Genomic DNA, 25,247 nt, shown 5'->3' on the forward strand with positions numbered 1-25,247 from the left:
GGAGCATATTTTGGAGCTACTTGTGTCTAATGGCAAGGGTTCGAAATCCGTTGAAAATACTTTGTAGTTAGGGGCAAGCTGAATTCTGAACAGAGATTAATCCCACCCTTTAGGTGTGGAACACCTTGTGGTATTTACCAGAAAAAGGAGCATATTTTGAGGTTCTATGAATGCTTGATGAGCATGAGTTGCTTGTCCTTCACGCTCAAACTCAAAAGACACCAAGCAAATATTTCCCCGTTTTAAAAAGATGAGTAAAATACAAGAAGAACGTTGTTTTTTTTATATTTTTTATGGGTACAGAGAAGAACAACATTGTTTACTTTCATCTGAGTTAAATTATACTACCCCGTTGGGTTAATCCATGTGTGGGCGAGGGACCCACATTTGTGCCAGATGAGAAATTATTTATGCTTTTTGCTTGATTAAGATAAAGACAAAGAGTGCTAAATTATTGCTTATTATGTCCATGGGTGTGCCGAGACTTTTCCAAGGATAAAAACTTCTGATTTGCTTGCAGAAAAGCAAAACTCTAATTTAATCCCACGGTCACGTCCGTGGCTTTGTTGATTTTGAGGGACTAACTTTGACTTTTGTTTTCCAACAACTTAAACGCGTCAAATAGGACGTCTGCATTGCATCTGTTGTTTTTGTTTTTTTTTAATACAAGTGATAGGGGAGAGAGACACCGGAGACACCAGCAAGAAGAAGTGATTTGTTATCTTCATCATCTTCCAATGGCTCAAGAAGCTTCCTCTTCCAATACTTGTCCTCCTGCTTCTTCTGGATATAGTTATCACGTGTTCTTGAGTTTCAGAGGCAAAGACACTCGCAAGACTTTTACAGACCACCTCTACACAGCCTTTGTCAACGCAGGCTTCCAAACCTTCAGAGATGACGATGAACTCGAGCGAGGAAAAGGCATCAAGCCGGAGCTTGAGAAAGCCATCCAGCAATCACAAAGCTGTGTCATCGTGTTTTCGAAGGACTACGCGTTCTCTGAATGGTGCCTTGACGAGCTTGTGATGATTCTTGAACGCAAGAAGAGGAGTAGCTCTCAGGAACATGTAGTTTTACCGATCTTCTACGACGTTGATCCATCTCAAGTAAGGAGACAGACTGGAAGTCTTGCAGAAGCATTTGCTACACACCAAAAGAATCAATCCTTAAACAGGGTAAGCAGATGGAGGGCAGCACTTACAGAAATTGCAGATGTAGCAGGGATGGTCTTACAAAATCAAGCTGATGGGTAATTAAAATTTCATTCTAACTATTGTTTTACCAATTTTCTAAGAACATCATTGAAATACTTCCAAGTTTAGGTGTTTTCATTTCATCTTGATCCGCACTGTTTAATTTTTGTAGGTTCTGTTTTACTCTGTTTTTTCTTTTTTCCTTTCATGTGCATTATGAACTTTTTTTTTTTTGGTGTCAAGTATGAACTTTTTCATGATGTTAATTTCCATGACACTCCATAGTTTAGTTGCTTCCGTAAGAATTTATAGTTTATTTCCATGAGACATTTGATTTATTATTCATTTCGCTGCCAATTATCTAGGCATGAGTCAAAGTTTATCAAGAAAGTCGTGAAAGTGATTGAAGAGAGACTAAGTCGCACGCCTATTAGTGTTGCCCGCCACCTGATTGGAATCCATTCTCAAGTTAAAAAAATCAATCTGTGGCTACGAGATGGATCAACTGATGTCGGCATACTTATGATTTATGGCATGCGCGGAATTGGGAAGACAACAATTGCAAAATATGTTTACAATTCAGACTTTAAAAGATTTGAAGGAAGCAGTTTCTTGGAAAATATTAGAGAAGTATCAGAACAATCCAATGGCTTAGTCAAGATACAAAGGCAACTTCTTTCTGATATTTTGCATGGAAGAAAAGTGAACATACACAGTGTTAGTGAGGGGATAATAAAGATTCAAGATACTATTAGCTCTAAAAGAGTTCTTCTTGTTCTTGATGATGTGGATCATTTGGACCAATTAGATGCAATACTTAGGATGCAAGATCTGTTTTATCCAGGAAGTAAAATCATCGTAACAACTTGCTGCGCAGGGTTGTTACAAGCTCATCACAAAGTTATTAAGGTCCATAACGTTGCAACTTTGGGATACACGGAATCATTGGAGCTCTTCAGTTGGCACGCTTTTGGGCAGGACCACCCTATCGAAGCTTACATGGCACATTCGCATAGGGTGGTATCCCAAAGTGGGGGACTTCCATTAGCTCTTAAAGTTCTGGGTTCTTCTCTGTCAGGAAAAAGTATAGCTGTCTGGGAAAGTGCATTAAACAAATTGGAAGCTATTCCAAACAGTGAAATCCTAAAGAAAATCAGAATAAGCTTTGATTCTTTGCAAGATGACCATGACCGAAGTTTATTCCTTCATATTGCATGTTTCTTTATTGGAATGGATACATATGTCATTAGCAGAATACTAGATGACTGTGGATTCTACACAACTGTTGCCATTCAAAATCTGATTGATAGATGTTTGGTAACAATTGATGAAAACAATAAGGTGGAGATGCATAACATGATTCGTGACATGGGAAGAGGGATTGTTCGCCTAGAATCAGAAGATCCGGGGAAACGTAGTAGGTTATGGCATCATAAGGATTCTTTCAAAGTATTGACGGAAAATACTGTAAGAAATATGCTCCCTCCTATGTATGCATGTGGATTTTTTTTTTCTTTTTTCTTTTTGTGCATCCATGTTGGTTACTTATCCTAATGTTTTCTATTCTTTTTGCATTAGGGTACAAAAACAATTGAAGGTCTTGCCCTCAACATGTATACACACCCTGAAGTAGACATCCCTTCAAGAAGTTCAAATGCATTAGCCAGTTTGGAAACCAATGCATTTGCAAGGATGCACAAATTAAGACTGCTTCAGCTTGGCCCTGTACAACTCAATGGATGCTATGAAGAATTTCCTAAAGGATTAAGATGGTTGTGTTGGCTTGAATTTCCTTTGGATTCTTTACCCTGTAATTTTCCTTTGGAGAGGCTGGTTGTTGTTGAAATTTGCTATGGCAGCTTGAGACAAGTCTGGAAGGGAACAAAGGTATGCTACTCTACACAATATCCTTTCCTTCTTATTTTTCCTTTTTCTGGGTCACTCATTGATTATGCAATTGTAAGAATTAGGTATACCTTCTTTCACCTTTTGTTTTCAATTTTTTTTCAGTATCTCCCATCATTGAAGATTTTAAATCTCAGCCATTCCAATGCTCTCATTGAAACCCCGGACTTTTCGCATATCCCCAATCTGGAGAGACTGATTCTTAAAGATTGTGAAAGCTTGGTTGATGTCCATGAATCCATTGGAAACCTAGAGAGACTGATTTATTGGAATATGGAAGACTGCAAGAATATTAGGAAGCTCCCAAAGAACATGTGTATGCTAAAAGCCCTTGAAACACTTATCATATCTGGTTGCTCAAATCTTAATGAGCTTCCAATGGAGATGCGGAAGATGGAGTCTCTGAAGATGTTCCAAGCAGATAGAGTTCCAATACATCGATTACTCACCACCAATGAGGTCAAATTATGGCCAAGAAAAACTCCCGAAATTTGTTGGGTTTCTTATTTACCGCGCACTATAGTAGACTTAAGTCTTAGCGACTGCAATCTTTCTGATGGCGATTTTCCTAGGGATTTTGGTCAGCTATCTTCGTTGCGAAGATTAGATCTAAGTTGGAATCCAATTTCTGGCCTACCAGAATGCATAAGGGGTGTTAGCAGGCTCGACCAACTCTCTTTTTACTCTTGTTGGAGGCTCAAATCACTTGTAAGGCTACCAAGAGTTGTAAAAAGATTGATATTGTCATGTTGCTCATCATTGGAAAAAGTATCATTCCAATCTATATACCTACCCGAAAGCATCCGTATAAGCGGCAACCGGAGTCTAGTTGAGGTTGAATACCGCTACAAGTTAGAGCTCCTTGAAAAAGTTGATGCAGAAATGATCAACCTTTTGGGGCTGAGCAACTTGGAATCCACCAAAACTATTATGATGGCCACCATATACGATGCCAATCCCCATGGTATGGAGGAGAAAATGTGTCCCAGTCCAATCCTGGTCTCTCTCTCTCTCTCTCTCTCTCTCTCTCTCTCTCTCTCTCTCATATCACATCATATCATATGCAAGTGTTTGACTAATATTTTAATTTCCATGGATAGGGACTATATCAATATGGGATATTCAGCACATTTCTTCCTGGTAATGAGGTTCCAGGCCAGTTCAGCCACAAGACTGCAGGGTCCTCAATATCTTTTACTCTGCCTTTACTTCCTAATCTCATGATCAGAGGCTTGAACATCTTTGCTGTGTATTCGGAATCCAACAATGATTCTCCTAATAAGATCAATGTCAATTACAGAATATTTCCATATCCCATAATCACTGAAGTCAGCAATAAGAGCAAGGGCGTGAAGTGGATCTATGGCCCGACATTCTTCGGGGTTCCAGGTGACGGACAAGATGCAATATGGTTAAGCCATTGGAAGTTTGGGAATCAATTGGAAAGTGGCAATGAGGTGACTGTTTCATTATTTACCATATCTGAGCTTCAGGTAAAGGAGTGTGGCGTGCAGCTTGTGTATGAACAAGAACAGGAACAAGAAGAGAATATGATGAATAGCCAACACAACAACAACAAAAAAACAGATACTTTTTATCCTCATGTTATTGGTGGAGATTTGTCAAGTTTTGAGGTGAGGCCAGGAACATACTTCCTCTGCCGTCTACCTATAGGTCTTACATCAACGATTATTGATATGGATGTGCGAGCATCAGTTTTGTCCAATTACCTCATTAGGGGCTCTCTTCAAATCACAGGTGCGTTAGTGTCCCATTTGATTTTGTTCCAACTACTTTTCCGAAAAGAAAAAAAAAGGCGAAAAACAATGACAAGGCTTTTAAATTAGCATCACATCACATGTTCATTTGGTTGGTTTAGGCCGTTGATAGTTGATACTCCCTGAAACACTTCAAAATCACTACTCCACATTAACTCTGTGGTGTTTTGTATGCTATACAGACAGAGAAGAAGAGCAGCAGGGTGACTGCACGCTTGCAGCACAGAGGAGCAGCAATAGCAATAACCGCGGTGGCAGAGGTTGGAAGGTGCTCAATCTCATCATGGCCACTGTCTTCTTTCTCTCTGTTCCTCTAGTGGCTCGCTCTTCTCTCCTTCGGCCAAAGAAGCGTCATGCAACAAGATCTCCATAGTTTCGTTATAGTAATCTGATGCTATCATCTTGGTGTTCTCTCTGTCCTGTTTTACATATCAGGCTTTCTTATGCCGGATTACAATTTTGTGATCTTTTTAGATAAAATGGGTTCCGGAAGATATTGTATATATCGATAAATTCCTTGGTTCGAATTTGAAGCAAAAAGATTTCACGTCACATATATGACTTCAACGCATAAACTTTGTTGGATGATCGATAGGTCCTTATCAATTCTTTTTGATTCTTTAATTAGAAAAAAAAAAAAAAAATCATACCGGGATGTAAAAATCCATAAGATTAGAGTCTCTTAAGAGTACTTCTATAAGAATTCTTGAGTAAAGCCATTTGCACCGTATTGAAGATTGCATTGTAAACCACATGTTTAACAAATGGATGCCCGTAAGGTGTACGTACATAATACATATCACCTCTACCCTGAGATGCAATCTCTAATGCAATATTCCTAAAGATGGTTCCTCTTCCTTTTTCAAGAGCTTTCGGAAACGTCCAACTGATTGGTTAGCTAGGGTGTTATCAACATGTATATATGAATTTAGTAATAACTTCGCCTAACTCAAACACCCACAAACAAAGGATAATTTTAAAACAGAAAAATAAATATAACACAAAGCAGCACCAAGACTTAGCGAGGTACGTCCTCACAGCCTCGGTGCTCACCTCGAGAAATTTCACTAGCACGAAAAATAAGACAATTTTGGTTACCAATCTCACCCTTACCCCACTCTAGGTCTTAAGATCTCTCTCTCTCCCTTTGCCAACCTTTGCCACCCTTTTATTGTATCGCAAGCTTGAGCCAATTTGAGAAATCCCACTGGACACTCGAGGACTTGTTGCATTACAATCCAGTGTCGTCTAATGCTGCCTGACGCCTTTTCTTCAATCCTGATCTTGAGTCCAGACTTCATGTCAATACTTTCGGTGAGCTAAAAATACAACAATAACAACCAGCCGGAGAAGGACGAGAAGCACTATTGGAAGGTGAGGCACTGTTACCATTAACATTAGCATTTGTAGTACTAGAAGGACCAACAGTCTGGGAAGAAGAAGAACCACCTGGATCGACGCCTGAGCCACGATATGGTGAGGCAGGGATGGGAGCAGTGGCAGGTTCAAGAGAATAAACAGGCACGCCTGGCTGAGTCAGATGTTTTTCAAGATTCAACAGCACCTTCTTAAGATAATCAAAGGTAATAGCCGTGGTGCTAAACTCATATGTTGGGAAGGCATTCATGACAATGATCACTAAATCACGGTCAGCGATAGGGCTGCCTGCAAGCCTAAGATTATCTGCAATGGAGTTTATTTTGTTTAGGTAAGCCGCAGTGGAGACGTAGTCAGCCCTAGCTGCATGAAGAAGCTCACCACACAGCTGCAAAACCCGGGTGTCGATTGGAGAAGCGTAATGCCTCTCCAAAGACACCCACGTTGTCCGCGAAGAAGCGGAGTCAGCCACGGTAGAGAAGACAGAGGGAGTGAGCAACGCATTGATCCAATTCTGGATCGTTCGATCCACATGAATCCAGGCGTCAAATGCGGGATCAACATTAAAAGTACTTTTGCCTTGATCATCAGTCAGAAAATAGGCGGGACATGGCTTCGTCCCGTCTACATAGCCCATGAAATTTCGACCTTTTAAGTGACGAACAACTTGTGCAAGCCAAAGAGGGTAGTTTGTGCCATCAAGTTTGATAGCAATCGGAGGAAGGTTCCCGACACGAGCCGTGGAGGAGGAAGAGTACATGACGAAGGAGTAGCTTGAACAAACAAATTAAGACCCACATTCAGTTGAAAGATGATGGTGTTTTATATACAACTAGCTTTCTGTTATAGAGGCCGGTGTTTATAAAATAAAACTTAGAGGCCGGTTTGGATCGAATGGTTTGAAATAAAAAATAAATAAATTGATATTTGAGTTTGATCATCATGAAATCCATAAACTATAACTTGATGATGAGTGCTCTCGTTTTCTATAGAATTGATGTCTTGCAAATGTCAACAACGCGGTTTGGATGTTTTAAATTTGTAAGTTGACCCAACACATTTATTATTTAAAACAGAATGGAATTCTTCTATGTTTAAAAATAAAAAAAATTATTTTGCTGGTTGGCTGGCTCTCCAAAGTCAAAGTCCAAAGTAATAAAATGAAGCAGAAAGAGCTTTCTAATTTAATTTATGCTGCCGTCAACTAAATTCATAAATAAATTTCAGTATTTTTTTATTTATTATCTGTACATAAAACAGAATAATTCCATTCTTTCTTAATCATCATGTGTGATGGGCAAGCTAAAATTTCTAAACACCCTAAACGCATTGATCGGGTTTGTATGCATCTCTTCTAAGATTTATTAGAAGAATAGGTTTTCTAATGATTAAGTAGAACTCTTTACGCACGATATGTGTGTTCGAAGTTACTTCAAATAAAATTTATAAAAAATGTCACATTCCGGGATCAATTCCGCCGTAGCACGATATTGTCCGCTTTGAGCCCCCCTCTCTGCCCTCACGGTTTTGTTTATGAGAGTTCACAAACAACTTCCCAATGGGTCACCCATCCTGGAGTTGCTCTAGCCCCCAACTCGCTTAACTTCGGAGTTCCTACGACTCCGAAGCCAGTAAGCTCCTAAAAGGCCTCGTGCTAGATGGATGCTGGTGTGCACATATAAGGCACATCACCCCCTCTCCGTTGGTTGATGTGGGATCTTACAATCCACCCCCTTTAAGGGTCCGACGTCCTCGTCGGCACACTCGCACCACACGGCAGAGTGGCTCTGATACCAAATTGTCACATCCCGGGATCAACTCCGCCGTAGCACGATATTGTCTGCTTTGGGCCCCCCTCTCTGCCCTCACGGTTTTGTTTCTGGGAGCTCACGAACAACTTCCCAGTGGGTCACCCATCCTGGAATTGCTCTAGCCCCCAACTCGCTTAACTTCGGAGTTCCTACGACTCCGAAGCCAGTGAGCTCCCAAAAGACCTCGTGCTAGATGGATGCGGGTGTGCACATATAAGGCACATCACCCCCTCTCCGTTGGTTGATGTGGGATCTTACAAAAAATAAGAAAAAAATATATTGTTTAATTACTTGAAGGACAAATTTGACATTCTATATGCAATTCGATCGACAAAAGGTTCTCTGAACACACCTTATGGAGTGATGTGAACTATTGTTCATCAACATGAACTACTTGTATATATTATATATATGTATATATACACCATCACCTTTTCAACCGAAAGAAACACCAACAACAAGTGCTTTGATATCTTCCAAACAGCTTGTTTGCAAGATTGTTTATCCACCATGGCTTCCACCACCTCAACGTCTTTTTTTCTAATCAAACTCGATGGCACCAATTATCCTCTTTGGCTTGCCCAAGTCATCCCCGTCTTGAAAAGTAGAAATCTCATGGGTCATGTGGACGGGACAAAGCCATGTCCTGCCTATCTTCTCACCGATGGAAAAGGCAAAACTGTTAATCCCGCATTCGATGCATGGATTAAAGAGGATCGGATGATCCAGAGTTGGATCAACGGCTCACTTACTGCCGCTGTTTCGTCCATGGTGGTTTCCTCTGCTTGTTCACGGAGTATATGGCTGTCGTTGGAGAAGCGCTACGGTTCTCAGTCTCAAAACGACAGAGTTTTGCAGCTCTGCGGTGAGCTTCTTCACAAGAGGAGTGATATCTCCATCTCGGCTTACCTAAACAGAACAAACTCCATTGCAGACAAACTTAGGGTTGCTGGCAGCCCTATCTCTGACCATGATTTAGTGACGGTTGTCACCAGTAATTTCCCGCAGTATAAGATTACGGCTAACTCTACCTGGAACCCTCTCACCTACAAAGTTCTTCAGAACATACTATTGACCCTTGAAAAAGAATTGCCTATGTAATAATTTATGCACTTTTTTTGTTGTTTTTGTTGCATTTGAATGGTTTAATTATGGGTTTGCTATGCATCGAGTGGACTTGACAATTTAGAGCGGTCACCTAAGCATCTTCTAGATCTTTTGGACACTGAAACTCATATTGAGATGTTATCATTCTGTGTATCACGTGTAATTTTCTTTTCCTTTCCAATGGAATAAAAAGGTTTCCTCTCTCTGCCAAAGCAAATTTTAGTCTAGAGTTGGGCAAAACATTGTGCAAACGGGTCAAACTAAATCAATTCAATGGTTTGGTTTGATTTTTTTTCTACTCTAAATTACTGTAATCCTGGGATTTAGAGTTTAGTTTGGTCCAAAAATTCCTCCCAAAGTATTATATATGAGAAATTGGGATATTATATATACATAAATTCTCCTACACGAATGTCTGAAAGTTATTACTGTGCAGATGCTATTGTAAATAGGGAGAAATGTAGGAAGGGGTAGTAAAAAATACATAATATTTGCACAGTAATAACACCCGGACATCTGCATAGTAAAAAATCATATATATACATATATATATATATATATATGGGATTAGACTATTCAAATATATATGATCTGATACATGTTCTATGGTGAGAAGTTCACTGATGAGAATATATATGAACCTTTAATCTCTCCGGAGAAAAATTGGGGAAAAAAAAACTTGGATTCCTCACACCGTATGGTTTTACTTACACATATAAGAATTTTACACACATTCATCTAACCAATTGATGAACATTGTGGAAATATCGCATCAGTTGTTGGGCATTTTAAATTCCAAACACTCTCCTCCCCTTTGACCACACCTTCCCCAGCAACAGTGCAGGCCAAATTGTAACTGAACTCTATATAAATAATTGATAACATAAACTTTGAGGGGGTTTGATTCTTTAACAAATGTTTCTTGCAGGAAGGAGGTTCTGCCAAAGAATATGAAACTCGTTTTAGTTTAAAGAGACAGATCATCGATCTATTATTGATGATTGCCTTGCTTTCTCTTTCAATAATTTACTTTAGACTTTGGAGGGAGAGCCAGCCAGACAATCAGCAATCATGTTGACCACTCCTGGTGCAACAAGTGGAGCTCCTCCCAATATCTGGAGATGTTGCTTGTAATATTGGACACCGGCCGCCTGTCCAAAATTATTTTGAAAGAACAATATATAATATATACAAGAACTCCACCATTCTGCCTCAAGTGTCGGGTCAACAAAAATTTTCTAGCACCCTAACCTCGTTGTCTCTTGTAAGAATGAATCATTAGAATAATTTATTTAATTAATTAATTAGAGGCCCCGATGTTTATCATACGGACATATTTGTCTGCACTCTAATTTTTGAGGAAATTTTTAGAGTATGACTGTCACACCAAGTCGTGTTATTAGTTAAATGTTATCATGAACTGATATTTTAGTTAATTTGATGACATTGTATTAATAAATGAACAATTTATTACCGGCGGTGCTACAATCACCTAATAATAAGATCTATAAGCAATAATTGAATCGGATAATTTATATGATGATTTATATTAGAGCTCTCAAGGTTGACTCACAACTATTATTATTATTATTTAGAAAAGTTAAGAAGGACGGTGGGTTTTCTCACAAACACATTATAAATTAAGGTGCCATAGGAGTTTAAATATGAGACTAATGGTCTGCAAATGCATGCCCCTTTCCACAGCGCTAGACCACGTTTGGTCACTTAACAAGTAATTAAGTTTTGGAAATAAATTTGATTCTTTTAATTGAATTTTGTATATTATTCGTACATAAAATAGAATAATTTCATTCTTAGTCAACATGTGTGTTGGATGAACTATAATTTTCAAACGACACCCCAAAACGCGTGGATGACGTTTGCATACATCTCTTGTAATAATTTTTAGAAGAAAATTTTCTTCTAATAATTCACTGGTGTGTTGACAAGAAGAAGTTAATTCGTTGAAGTGATCAGAACCGTAGTGCCAACCAGTACTTCTCTTCATTCCCTTATTATACAATACAACTTAATTGCTCGATCGATTTCGTTCATCCATCCATGTCTTCCTCCTCAACTTCTCTTCCGTCAAATGCCATCAAACTCGATGGCACCAATTATCCTGTTTGGCTTGCCAAAGCTATTCCCATTTTACAAAGTCGAAACCTCACGGGTTATGTGGACGGGACCAAGCCCTGCCCTGACTATTATCTCACTGATGCTCAAGGAAAAATAACCTTCACCGTTGATCCCGCATATGACCGGTGGATTAGAGAGGATCGGATGGTCCAAAGTTGGATCAATGCCTCGCTTGCTCCCTCTGTTTTATCTGTTGTGGCGAACTCCACTACTGCACGGAACGCATGGCTGTCTTTGGAGAAGCGCTACGCTTCTCAATCTCACAACCCTAATTCTGCCACTACAGCCGCCTTTGCCTTTGCCTCAGTACCTCCTCCATCAGGACGCGGTGGTTCTCCTCGTTCGGGGTCAACAAGTTTTCGAGGTCGCCGGGTTGCACCCAGCGTTGGTGCTTCTAGTACTGCATATGATAACCCTAGCGGAAATGGTAATGGTAATGGAAATGTCAGTTCTCCATCTAGTTATCACGTGTTCTTGAGTTTCAGAGGCGAAGACACTCGCAAGACTTTTTCTGACCACCTCTACACGGCCTTTGTGAAGGCCGGCCTTCGCACATTCCGAGACGACGATGAACTAAAGAGAGGAGAACATATTCAGCAGGAAGTTCTGAGAGCCATCAAAGAGTCAAAATGTTTTCTCATTGTGTTCTCAAAGGAGTATGCGTCTTCGCTTTGGTGCCTTGACGAGCTCGTGATGATCCTCGATCGCAAGAGGAGCTCTAACTCTAGCCATGTCGTTTTGCCAGTATTTTATGACGTCGATCCATCCCAAGTGCGAAAACAGACGGGGAGTTTTGCAACGGCGTTTGCCAGACATGAAATGCGTCACTCGTTGGAGACGACAAAGAGATGGAGGGCAGCGCTTACAGAAGTTGCAAATGTAGCCGGGATGGTCTTACAAAACGAAGCTGATGGGTGAGTACGTAATATTTATTTATTTTTTATGACGCGTTTGATTAGTTAAGAATAACCTAAAGTCCAAAAATTATATGTCGTCAACGAAAAAGAAAAAAAATAATGCGAATAATTGTCCTCCATCAAATGAAATTGATGAACTCAAATGGGGAAGTTTTATCACAAGCAAATGTTCACTTAAGTGAATAAATCAGATACTTGAGCATTTTGAAGGTTAATAGGTTCAACATTCTCTCTCACACACACACACACACACACAAGATTTGTAGATTAGTTTCTACTAATTCTTTCTCTTTCTCTTTCTCTTTTTTTCCATGTGTTTTCAGCATGGTTTTCGCGGTCTATATTTTTCCTCATTCAACTCATTGTAGATTAAATGTCATATTATTTCCATGAGAATTTACAATTTTAACAATATTAGTCCCGACATTTATTCTTCATATTGCAATTGTCTAGGCATGAGGCGAAGTTTATCCAGAAAATTGTTAAAGTGATTGAAGATAGGCTAAGTCGCACGCCATTAAGTGCTGCGCCGCACTTGATCGGAATTGACTATCGAGTCAAAAACATTAATCAGTGGTTACAAGATCAATCAACTGATGTTGGCATTCTGGCAATTTATGGGATGCGTGGAACAGGGAAGACAACGGTTGCCAAATTTGTTTACAATTCAAACTTTAGAAGATTTGAAGCAAGCAGTTTCCTTGAAAATATCAAAGGAAGTTCAGAACAACCCAATGGCTTAGTTCAAGTACAAAAACAACTTCTTACTGATATTTTGGATGGAAGAAAAGTGAGGGTAAACAGTGTAAGTGAGGGCATAACTGAGGTTGAAGATGCCATTAGCTCTAAAAGAATCCTTCTTGTTCTTGATGATGTGGATCATATGGACAAATTATTGGATCTACTACTTGGGATGAAAGATCGGTCTTCTCGAGGAAGTAAAATCATCATAACAACTAGCAATGTAGGGTTGTTAAGATCTGATCGTTACCAAGTTATTAAGGTGCATGACATTGGAACTTTCAGGGACAGTGAATCATTAGAACTCTTTAGTTGGCATGCTTTTGGAAAGGACCATCCCATTGAAGGTTACAAGGAAATTTCAAAAAAGGTAGTAAACCACTGCGGAGGACTTCCCGTAGCTCTTAAAACTTTGGGTTCTTCTTTATCAGGGCAAAGTATGGTTGTATGGAAAAGTGCATTAGAGAAATTGGAAGCTATCCCAAAGGATGAAATCATTAAGAAACTTAGAGTAAGCTATGACTCTTTGCAAGATGACCACGATCGAGATTTATTCCTTCACATCGCATGCTTTTTCATTGGAATGGAAAATGATATCATGGTTAGAATACTAGATGGTTGTGGTTTCCAAACAATTGTTGGCATTCAAAATCTCCTGGATAGATGTTTGATAAGAATTGACAGATGTAACAAGGTGCAGATGAATCACATGATTCGTGACATGGGAAGGGGAATTGTTGGCTTAGAATCCAAGCAGTCGGGGCAACGCAGTAGGTTATGGCGTCATAAGGATTCTTTCGAAGTATTGACAGAAAATAGTGTAAGAAATATATTCTTTTTGTATCTGTATGCTTTACTTTTTGTGCATCCATTTTGGTTACTTGTATATCCAAATATCTTATTTTCAAATGCTTATTACTTTTCAGGGTACAGAAAATATTGAAGGTCTTATTCTGGACATGCGTATGCACCCTGCATATAGTGCTCTTTCAAGAAGGTCAAATGTTGAGGTAGTCTTGGAAGCCAATGCATTTGCAAAGATGAACAAACTAAAGCTACTCCAACTTAGTCATGTACAACTCGAAGGAAACTATCAAGAATTTCCTAAAGGATTAAGATGGTTGAGTTGGCATCAATCTCAGTTGGAAATGTTACCCATTGATTTTCCATTGAAGAGTTTGGTTGTTCTTGAAATGTGCTATAGCAGCTTGAGACGATTTTGGAATCAGAGAACTGAGGTATACGCTACCTCTTTACACTATATACTTTCCTTTTTTTCTTTTTTTCGCGTTTTCGATGCTAGATTATACATTTGTAAGAATTAATTGTTTACCTTCTTAGTTAAGTTGTTTCTTTTTCAACAGTGTCTCCCAACAATGAAGATCCTAAATCTCAGCCATTCCCATTATCTTAAAGAAACCCCTGACTTTTCGTTTGTTCCCAATCTAGAGGTTCTGATTCTGAAAGACTGTCCAAGCTTAGTTGATGTCCATGAATCCATTGGAAAAATAGAGACACTCACTGAGTTGAATATGGAAGATTGCAAAAATGTTAGGAAGCTGGACATTTCTCAGCTAAGATTCCTTGAAACACTTATTATTTCCGGTTGCTCAAATCTTAACAAGTTTCCGATGGACATGAGGAAGATGAAATCTCTAAAAGTGTTTCAAGCAGATCCAATTCACCAATTGCTCCATACCGCAGAGGATCCAGAGGTTGAACTAGGGCAAGAAAACATTCCAGAAATGTTTTGGACTTCTTACATACCAAGCAACTTGGTAGATTTAAGTCTTGGAAATTGCAATCTTTCTGATGATGATTTTCCTGCGGCATTTCGAAACCTGTCCTCATTGCAAAACCTAAACCTAAGCGGCAACCCTATTCGCAGCCTACCGGATTGTATTAGAGGTCTTAAGAAGCTCTATACACTTTCTTTTTCTCAATGCACAAGGCTCAAATACCTTGTAAGGCTACCCAAGGTTGGAGAACATATTGTAATATCCGGATGCACCTCATTGGAGAAAATATCGTATCAATCGATTTCCTATCGACCCACCCGCTTTGTCATTGGATCCAACTGGAAGCTAGCTCTGCTTCAGGGCTGCTTCAAGTTTGAACCCATTGATGCATTTGACGATGCAGAAATGATCAACCTTCTGGGCTTGACCAACTGGGCATCCATGCGAATTATTACGGACACTACACATGATGCGCTTGTCAATGCTGAGACTGAGAAGAAGCAGCAACCCATCAAGGTCTCTTTCTCTATCTCCACTTTATATATTTATATGCATTAAAAAGATGCTTTTTGTTAAATTGATCCGTATACGGAAACGGAAGTGTTTAAAAAATACATAGGTAGCTGAAATTAGAAGTTTTTAATCAATTCTTAACATAAAATCCTCGCGAAGTTACTACTATATACTATGCATATGTTGATGTTTAAGTGTGTTGTTGGCATAGGGACTGTATGAAAATGGTATATTCAGCACATTTCTTCCCGGGGACCAGGTTCCAAAACAGTTCAGCCATTATATGGACGGGCTCTCAGTATCTTACACCGTGCCTTTACTTCCCAATCTCAAGATCCGAGGCTTGAACGTCTTCGCCGTCTATACAAAATCCAACACTCCTTCTAAGTACAATTACACTAGGGATTCATCACTTAGACCTATAATGGGTCAAGTCGACAACAAGACCAGCCGCGTGGCATGGACATACGGCCCGTTGCACTACGGCGTCCCGAGCGATGGAGAGGATGTGACATGGCTGAGCCATTGGAGGTTCGGGGATCAAGTGCGAGGGGGCGATGAAGTAGATTTTAAGGTATTTCCAAAAGCGGAGATTAGGGTAAAGAAATGTGGCATCCAGGTCGTGTACGAGCAAGGAGAGAAGAGGTGGAAGAGCTACACGGAGGACCCTTTTTTATCCAAATGTAATTGCTGGAGAAGCGTCGGTGTATGGGTTTAAGTGGGATCGTAAAGGGACATACTTCATCACTCACTCTACGCCAGGGCCAACTGCAGATTATATTACCAACCATTTTGCACCTGACTTCAATTACCTTAGGCGCATCACTTGATTCAAACTGAAGGATAAGATATTATGAGCTGGATATACTAAACGTTGTCGTTTTCCTGTGTATTGGAGTCAATTTAATTCATGCATGCTGTGTTGGTTGATCAGAATAAGAAATGTTACGAAAAGAAAGCGGTTCATAAAGTATGATTTGTAGAAATACTCCACCGGTCATCCCTCGTCAATTAACAAATTATTTTAGGACCATTTTCATTAAGAGAAACGATAGTATACTAAATTCATGTACACTATACGGTTGCAAGAATTCGAATCCAAAACATTGCGTGATTGAGTAATTATTCCAAACTACTACACTTGTAAGTCTTTTATTCTTCAACTAACATTTTAGGTTTCGTTTTACAATCACATTTTCTTATTCGATTGAAAGTTTGTGAGCTGAGGGATTTAAATAAATAACATAATTTCCATCTCATTTGGTGAACAAAATTAATGAACAAATAATTTGATGGCATTTCCCCAAGAAGTTGCCAGCCAATGCATGTCATATTACTTATGAGGGCATTTGGGATTAAAATCCGCTTGTCTCTCAGCTGACTTTCCAGAAAGTATTGACTACAACAACTCATTTAAAGACAAATAATAATAATAAACTTGGCTTAATCGTATCGTAGCAAGCAACCATTCACTCTACTTGCACCAGGTCAGAAAATAATGAATAAAAGAACTGCATTCTTTATTCATCATGGTCGGTGAAATCATTGCCACCAGATATTCCTAAACGCGTCATTGACATTTGCATATCTTGTTCCTAGAATATATAACTGGAAAAATAAAAGTTTGTGGTTCCAACCTATGATCAGTTCCTTCTAAAAATTAGTACGCACATCTTCATTTCAAGGGCAGAGATTCGCATGTTATTCGATGGCTCTTCCTCCACACAGCTATGACGTGTTCTTGAGTTTCAGAGGCGAAGACACTCGCAAGACTTTTACTGATCATCTCTACACGGCCTTCGTAAATGCAGGCTTTCGCACATTTAGAGATGACGATGAACTCGAAAGAGGAGAAGATATCAAGCCAGAACTGCAGAGAGCCATCCAGCAATCGCGAAGTTCTGTCATTGTGTTTTCAAAAAACTACGCGTCTTCCCGATGGTGCCTTGACGAACTTGTCATGATCCTCGAACGCAAAAGGACGTCAGATCATGTAGTTTTACCAGTCTTCTACGACGTAGACCCATCTCAAGTGAGGAAGCCGACGGCAAGTCTTGCAACAGCTTTTGTAAAAAATGGGTCCTTGAAGGTCAAGGTGGAGAAATGGAGGGCTGCACTTACTGAAGTTGCAGATCTAGCCGGGATGGTCTTGCAAAATCAAGCTGATGGGTAATTAATTAATTTCTTTATTACAACTCGTACATATATGAATTTTTTTAAAAGAGAATTATATATATGACCTTGGATTATCTTAGATCTCCTTCTAGATTAATTGGTAAAAAAATTTATAGATAGAGGCTATTTGGTGCTATTTTTCTCTCTTTTTTGTGTTCCCAAATATAATATTATATGATTTGTTTTTAATTGGTACCTGAACATTGACTTTCACCTAACGTTATTTGTCCCAATTTAGTCTACCAAATAAATATATAAAAATTAACACATCTCATGGGCAATTTTGGTACTTGAAACATATTGTTCATATGCGTATCAAAGATAATGATGAGGAGGCAAAAATGGACTTAATCAAATTGGTTAGAGAGGAGGTGCTCGCTATTCTGCACTCGAATTTAAATGCTCTTTCCAGTAATTAGATTAGTTTAAAGTAGAATATCACTTGTAATAAAAAATAAAAAATAGATAATGAGGAGAAAGACACAAAATTGCCATCAGGTTTATAAATTGTTTTTACAAAGTTTTATTTTTGTACTTATTAAATTTAAGTGATTAATTGAGGTGCAGACATGGACTTAGCCAACTTTATTAGAGTGGATGTGCTTCTCACTTTGTACTTGAGTTCGATTCCCCCACCCCACTCTGTATAAAAAAAATAAAAAAAATAAAAGATTAATTGTGGTACTTAGAATTTTGGCATGTTGTTTCCATGAGACTTTACAATTTAATTATGCTTCCCTTGTTTTCCATCTTGATTGCAATTTTCTAGGCACGAGTCAAAATTCATCAAGAAAATTGTTAAGGTGATTGAAGGCAAATTAAGTCGAACTGCATTCAATGTTGCCCCACACCTGATTGGAATCCATTCTCGAGTTCGAGATATTAATTTATGGTTACATGATGGATCAACTAAAGTTAGAGTACTTCTCATTTATGGGATGCGTGGAATAGGGAAGACAACCCTTGCAAAATTCGTTTACAATATAAATTTCAAAAGGTATAAGGGAAGCAGTTTCCTGGAAAATATCAAAGAACATTCAAAGCAAACCAATGGTTTGGTACAAATACAGAAGAAACTTCTTTCTGATGTACTGAATGGCAAAAGAGTGAAAGTAGGGAATATTAGCGAGGGAATAATTAAGATTGAAGATGCTCTTAGCTCTAAGAGGGTTCTTCTCGTTTTCGATGATGTGGATCATGTTGAACAATTAGATGCAGTACTTAGGATGCAAGGCCAGTTTTGTCCAGGAAGCAAAATCATCATCACAACTAGCCACGCAGCTTTGTTAAATGCTAGCCACCAAGCCATTAAGGTGCATAACCTTGAAACTTTTAATAGCAATGAGTCACTGGAGCTCTTCAGTTGGCATGCATTCGGGCAAGACCATCCCGAAAAAGATTACATGGAACTTTCAGAAAGGGTGGTAAACCTTAGCGGAGGACTTCCATTAGCTTTGAAGATTTTGGGTTCTTCTTTGTCAGGGAAGAGTACAGTTGTATGGGAAAGTGCATTAAACAAATTGGAAGCCATTCCAAATGGTGAAATATTAAATAAACTCAGAATAAGCTACGACTCTTTACAAGACCAACATGATCGAAGTTTATTCCTCCATATTGCATGTTTCTTCATCGGAATGGAGAAAGACGTGATTGTTAGAATACTAGATAGTTGTGGCTTCTACACAATTGTTGGCATTCAAAATCTCATTGATAGATGTCTGGTAACAGTTGATGAATATAACAAGGTGCGTATGCATTACATGATCCGGGACATGGGAAGAGGTATTGTTCACCTAGAATCAAAAGAGCCCGGGGAACGTAGTAGATTGTGGAATCATAAAGATTCTTTCAAAGTACTGAAAGAAAAGAATGTAAGATATATTTTGTGAAATAATTCTTTTGTATGCATCTGTGCGGTGTTCGTTAATCAACTTACAGAAGTGTTTCTTTTATCTTTTTTTTTTTATTAGGGTACACAAACAATTGAAGGCCTTGTCCTGAACATGGGAATGCATCCTGCATATTGCACTCCTTCAAGAAATTCGAATGAGGTAACTTTGGAAACCGATGCATTTGCAAGCATGCACAAACTAAGACTACTCCAACTTAGTCATGTACGTCTCATTGGACGCTACAAAGAATTTCCAACAAAACTAAGATGGTTGTGTTGGAATGAGTTTCCATTTGATTATCTACCCAATGATCTTACATTGGAAAGCCTGGTTGTTCTTGAAATGTGCTATAGCAGCTTGAGACAAGTCTGGAAGGGAAAAAAGGTATGGGATCAAGACAATATATTTCCCTTTTCTTTAACGTTTTTAAGCTTATATTTTATACAATTGTAGGATTTGATCGACTCCTTCCCTTTTTTTCTTTGTTGGCATTTTAACAGTATCTTCCATCATTGAAGTTCCTAAACCTCAGTAATTCCCATCGCCTTACCAGTACCCCTGATTTTTCACATGTCCCCAATGTAGAAAGCCTTATTCTTAAAGACTGTACAAACTTGGTTGATGTTGAATCCATTGGAGACCTAAAGAAACTTTTTTATTTGAATATGGAAGATTGCAAAAATATCAGAAAGCTCCCAAAGAACATTTTTATGCTAAAATTCCTCGAAACACTTATCATATCTGGTTGCTCAAGTCTTAATGAGTTTCCAGCAGAGATGGGGAAAATGGAATCTCTGAAAGTGCTTCAAGGAGATGGAGTTCCAATATATCGCTTACTCACTACGATTGTGGAGGTCAAATTACAACCAAGAAAAAATCCAGAGACATATTGGACTAGTTATTTACCATGCAATTTAGTGGAATTAAGTCTTAGTGACTGCAATCTCTCTGATTATGATTTTCCTCGGGGTTTCGGTAACCTGTTCTCATTGCAAAGATTAAATCTAAGCTGTAATCCAATTTCTAGCCTACCAGATTGCATCAGAGGCCTTAAGAGACTCGAGGAACTCTCTTTTTCACAGTGTACGAGACTCGAGTCGCTTCGAGGGCTACCTCCTGTGGCAGAATTGATAGTAAATGGTTGCACATCATTGGAAACAGTAGCATTTCAATCAATGTCGTACCAACCAAAGATCATCTTGGATGAATCCAATTACAAGCTAGTTGAGATTGAGCACTACTTCAAGTTAGAACACATTGAAAGAGTTGATGAAAGAATGATCAACCTTTTGAGCCTGGGCAAGTTGAAATCCACGGAAACCATTATGATGGACAGTACCCTACATGTGTTCAAAACTTGGATGAAGAGTAGGATGCATCCCATCCAGGTCTCTCTCTCTCTCTCTCTCTCTCTCTCTCTTGCCACGCTAACTTTGTGTCACGTGATGAGAAAAATGGACGCATAGGGTGCACGTCCCATATATTTCTGTCTTTATATATAAAAGATTTACTTCACTAATATATTTTGATTTCCTTGGCATAGGGACTGAATGAATATGGTATATTCAGCACATTTCTTCCTGGAAATGAGGTTCCAGGCCGTTTCAGCCGTAGAAGTAGTACACAGTCGTCAATATCTTTAACCGTGCCTATACGTGGCCATCTCAAGATTCAGGGCTTGAACGTCTTCTCTGTCTATGCAAAGTCCAACAGTGATTCTCCTAAGAACATCAATGCCAATGTTGAATCAATACCTAACCCACTAGTTACTGCAGTTAAAGTCAGTAATGAAAATGGAAAGAATTTGAAGTGGGTATATGTCCCTTCATTCTTTGCCGTTCCAGGGGATGGGAAAGACATGGTATGGTTAAGCCATTGGAGTTTATTAGGAAGTCAATTATTAGATCGTGGCGATCGGGTGACTGTTTCAGTATTTACGAGATTTGAGTTTCAGGTAAAAGAGTACGGCATTCAGGTTGTGTACGAGCAAGAAAAGAAGATGAGTACTCCAGAAGATAGAATTGACACAAGTCAGTCAAATATGGTGCTCCAAGGTATGTGGATGGACGATGATGAGAAGTGAGATATTTTTCATTACTTTGAAATGGTAATCAATACAAAGCATATAGAAGACCAATAATGTTATTTGTATCACATTTACTAACCACTTCTCTTATAAAAGTGACAAACACCCGTCCATTTATATGGAAATGGGATCCACTTTTATTAGAGAAGTGGTTAATAATGCGTCCTCAGTAAATGTCGTAGAATTAGCATCTCTCATTGGGACAAAAATCAACTCATTACTACAATAGTTGACAATATGACTAACAAACTTCGATTCAGCAACTAATTGTTGACTCTGCTGGGTTTGTTGCTTAGATGATTATGAGGCGGCAGATGTTATAAGTTTCCCAATAGATGCTCTTTTTTCTCCATCTGTCATTGCTGGAGATTTTTCAGAATCTGATAAGGTGATGTCAGGAACATACTTCCTTAGCAATCGACCTGAAGAAATTGTTGTGTATAGGTGGTTATGGTTCGATGACTTCGTTAGGGACGTTGAGGAAAATATAGGTATGTTCTATAACCCAGATAATTTTTTAAAAAAATTTTATATATGAGTTGACAGCGTTAGGCTCTATTAGGTGAGAGAACAGATGTCGAAAATTTAGAAGAAGAACATGATGGGGACACGAAATTTGGGGACAACGGATCCACCTCCCGTCAAAGAGAGGGAGGGAAGGCATTCAATTTCGGTTGGAATTACGTGGTCAGCATCTTCACGACGACAAAGAAAATTATTTGGAAAGCAACTCCCGACAACTTCCGTTGCGGCGGAACAGAAGGGTACTAAATGGAAGCTCCACCAACCCAACTGGGAAAGAAAGCCACGGAAGGCAAGGCTCATCGTAAACAGAACAAAATTGAAGCAAGGTGTTTTAATTTGATATGGATTAGATTATGGTGGTGTGGTGATGGTCAAATAATGATGAAAACCCTATATATAATGGAAATAAATAAATTAAAAAAGGTGCATGTTGTGCCCACATTCTACAGTAGAGAGCCTTCTCCATGTGATGAGCTAGAGAGAGTTTAATTTTGGAATTACAAAACATGATTAGTATCCTAACTTATGCCTTAATTGTGCTGTTAATTAAATTCGCGGTCCAAAAATCATTACCACATATAATAATTGGAATGTGGGGAAGAGGAAAAAGACTCTCAATTAGCAAACCATCATTGCTTATAGATATATATATCTAGCTTGTTAATTGCCACTTTAATCAACGATCATAAGGCCTTTGTATGTTCTAGTCGTAGGATAGGGTAGCTTCTCCTCTCCCTAAACTTTTCAAAACTCTGAAGGACCCTTGACTTTAGTACCCGAACTCTCACCCTTAAGGCATGTTTGTTCATACATTCTCAATTTTAACAAATAGTGTTTAACAAATCTCTCATCAGAATAGATATTAGGCATGATCGAAAATACCCTTCAATTGACATTGAAACCAATGAAAAGGTGGGACTCATGCCAACCACGTAGACAATTAAGGGAAATTTTGACGACTGAAACCAGATTGCAAAAAATTAAAAAGATTATATGATTGTTAAAATTGAGAGTGCATGGACAAATATGTCTTAAGAATGAGAGTTCAGGGTACTAAATTGAAATTAACCTTATAAAAACGCATTAGAATTTCTTTTTAATTTTTAAACCATGACATCCAGAGATTACAAATCACACCTTCTAATTGTTTTTTTTTTTAAGGAAAAAAAAAATTTCACACCCTCTAATATTAATAGTAAAAGGAATAACCACAACGTTCCACTTGCAGCAATGCTTTTCTTTTGCTTAATTTCGATCCTGGCTTTCACCTTTTTATCTTTCTTTTTATAGGTAACTTAAAAAGCTTGTGCATGCAACAAAGCAAGAGAGGGTGTGCACATGACACATGACACATGATCGCACAAACACAGTGGTGCCCAAGAGAATCCAACCAACAATGCTTCATCCAGGTACTTGTTTAATCAAAATAATCATCGGGTTATTATAAATTGATTATATAATTAATTAAAATCATCAATAAATAAATAAATAAACTGTGATGATCCACAAAAGACAACAGAAAGAAAGAAAAAGAAAAAAAAACATTTCTATTTCTAAAACCTTAGAGCTTTTTGGTCGAGAGAAATCTCACTTTTGCGCATTGAAAACCCTAAGAATTGTTCTAATCCCAATTACTCTAATGAATTAAAGAACAAATTACTTTCTCTTCTTTTTATTCTTTTTCTCTTTTACCTTTCTTTCTTTTCCTGAAATTGCTTTTTGACCTTTTAGCACTGGAAAAAGAGGGGAAAAGTCGTTAAGCACTGAAAATTCATAATTAATCCCAGTCTAAAGATCTCAAATTTTTTTAGAAATGTTACCGTTGAAGCCCAGCTCATCTAAAATGGCATCTTCTAGAGAATAATGAACACATGCACATACATTGCAATGGGGAGCAAATCAATCAATTAGGTTAACTACAATGCCAGATATATATCTCTCCCCCCCTCTCTCTCTCTCTCTCTCTCTCTCTCTCTCTCTCTCTCTCTCTATAGAATAAAGTAATTCTAAGCTTTTATAGCACTAATGATTTTGATGCTTCTGGTTAGTTTGATAGTGTCTGTTTCATGGTGGCTTTACCTTCAAGTATTTGAAGAACAAGCAAATGATTGCCTCTATTAGCACATCACTGGAGACACCCAACATTCCCTCGGTATGCAGGGTCAAATTGGTAGGTTCCTGCTGATCATGTGAGCTATGTACAAATAATGTCAAGACCGATATCATAAGAGCACTTCATGATTTGCTTTTCTGAGAAGAAGAAAAAAATTTGGGTTCTTTTTCTGATTTTTGGGTTAGGTCGATCTTAGAATCCATTATACGACATAATTTTCCACTATATATATACCTAATTAAGTATCATATATAAACCCACTAAAAAAATAACGTTCTTTTTAAGATTTAAAAAAAGCTACATGTTAATGGTCTCAAGTTTAAATTCTCATAGCACTTTGATAGAGTGTGTGAGAAACTCCGTCACAGTTGAATCTTGAGTGAGAGTGCAAGAAGGATCAATATTTATCAATTTCTAAAGGACTTGACAACCAACATAGGCTTTGCATTGTATAGTCAATATTAGTCAACTATACACACTATAAAATTAAAATGATTTAGTAATATTTTTTTATCAATTTAAATTGACCCTTGTTGATGATGGTTAGCCACCCAAAGTATAAAGGTTCGTTCGAGAGTATTTTGAATAGACCAATAATTATTTTGATAGAGAATCATTTATAAGTGGTTTTAAGTAATTTTATGAAGAAACACATAAAAAGTATTTCTTTCTAAAATCGCTTAAAATGATTTATATAGAAAAACATATGAGAAACACTTCTGCCCATAATCACTCTCAAATGAAAACTAAATTTGAGCGTAATATTGGTTTAACAATCACCCCGGCATATTGCCTTCGTTTTTTCCTTTTTATAACATTTGATGTCGGCTTGGGCTCAATAACACAGGTAGTGGCAACTCCCCCACCTAAAATTATAAATAAATTTAAAAAAAAAATCATCACTTAATAATCACTTAATCAGATAACTAATAGAATAACAATTAATTATTGCTCTTCTGGAGAGTTTTATTTTATTTTTTAAAGAACGTTAGGCCAAAAATGCAAGACAGGAAGAAGGGCATAAAATATATAAACACAGATTAAACAAAGAGGGAAGACGAATGGTATCTATCTTGTGCAGATCCATAAATAAAATTAATTAATCGTAAAAGCAATCAGCATTAGGGTTCCAAGATCAAGATGTACCTTCTCTTCCCAGTTTCCATTGTTTCATCAGCAAACGTGCCAGTCTCCTCCATTGGTTTTCTAAATTTAGTAGCTACAATGTCAAATTGA

The 25,247-nt window shown here is 38.2% G+C and overlaps 5 protein-coding genes across 5 annotated transcripts; 4 read left to right on the top strand and 1 right to left on the bottom strand.

Annotated features, from left to right (window-relative positions):
* Positions 266-5,430, top strand: LOC18767616 (TMV resistance protein N). The gene is made up of 6 exons (XM_020569902.1): positions 266-1,249; positions 1,559-2,660; positions 2,772-3,080; positions 3,204-4,097; positions 4,199-4,856; positions 5,059-5,430. The coding sequence occupies exons 1-6, from the start codon at positions 738-740 to the stop codon at positions 5,247-5,249; spliced, it is 3,666 nt and encodes a 1,221-aa protein (XP_020425491.1). The 5' UTR covers positions 266-737; the 3' UTR covers positions 5,250-5,430.
* On the bottom strand, positions 6,174-7,013 carry LOC18768346. Its single transcript, XM_007199322.2, has one exon. It carries the CDS (start codon positions 7,011-7,013, stop codon positions 6,174-6,176), a length of 840 nt encoding a protein of 279 aa, XP_007199384.2.
* Positions 8,575-9,165, top strand: LOC18767250. Its single transcript, XM_007200430.2, has one exon. The coding sequence runs from the start codon at positions 8,575-8,577 to the stop codon at positions 9,163-9,165; it is 591 nt and encodes a 196-aa protein (XP_007200492.2).
* Positions 11,233-15,938, top strand: LOC18768504 (TMV resistance protein N). The gene is made up of 5 exons (XM_020553581.1): positions 11,233-12,224; positions 12,681-13,851; positions 13,895-14,206; positions 14,333-15,223; positions 15,432-15,938. The coding sequence occupies exons 1-5, from the start codon at positions 11,233-11,235 to the stop codon at positions 15,936-15,938; spliced, it is 3,873 nt and encodes a 1,290-aa protein (XP_020409170.1).
* On the top strand, positions 16,856-22,334 carry LOC18767621 (TMV resistance protein N). Its single transcript, XM_020569766.1, has 8 exons — positions 16,856-17,389; positions 18,165-19,266; positions 19,366-19,671; positions 19,788-20,675; positions 20,831-21,148; positions 21,242-21,341; positions 21,670-21,864; positions 21,936-22,334. The coding sequence occupies exons 1-8, from the start codon at positions 16,929-16,931 to the stop codon at positions 22,142-22,144; spliced, it is 3,579 nt and encodes a 1,192-aa protein (XP_020425355.1). The 5' UTR covers positions 16,856-16,928; the 3' UTR covers positions 22,145-22,334.

Source organism: Prunus persica, chromosome G8, assembly GCF_000346465.2.
Source record: "Prunus persica cultivar Lovell chromosome G8, Prunus_persica_NCBIv2, whole genome shotgun sequence".
Classification (NCBI taxonomy): domain Eukaryota; kingdom Viridiplantae; phylum Streptophyta; class Magnoliopsida; order Rosales; family Rosaceae; genus Prunus; species Prunus persica.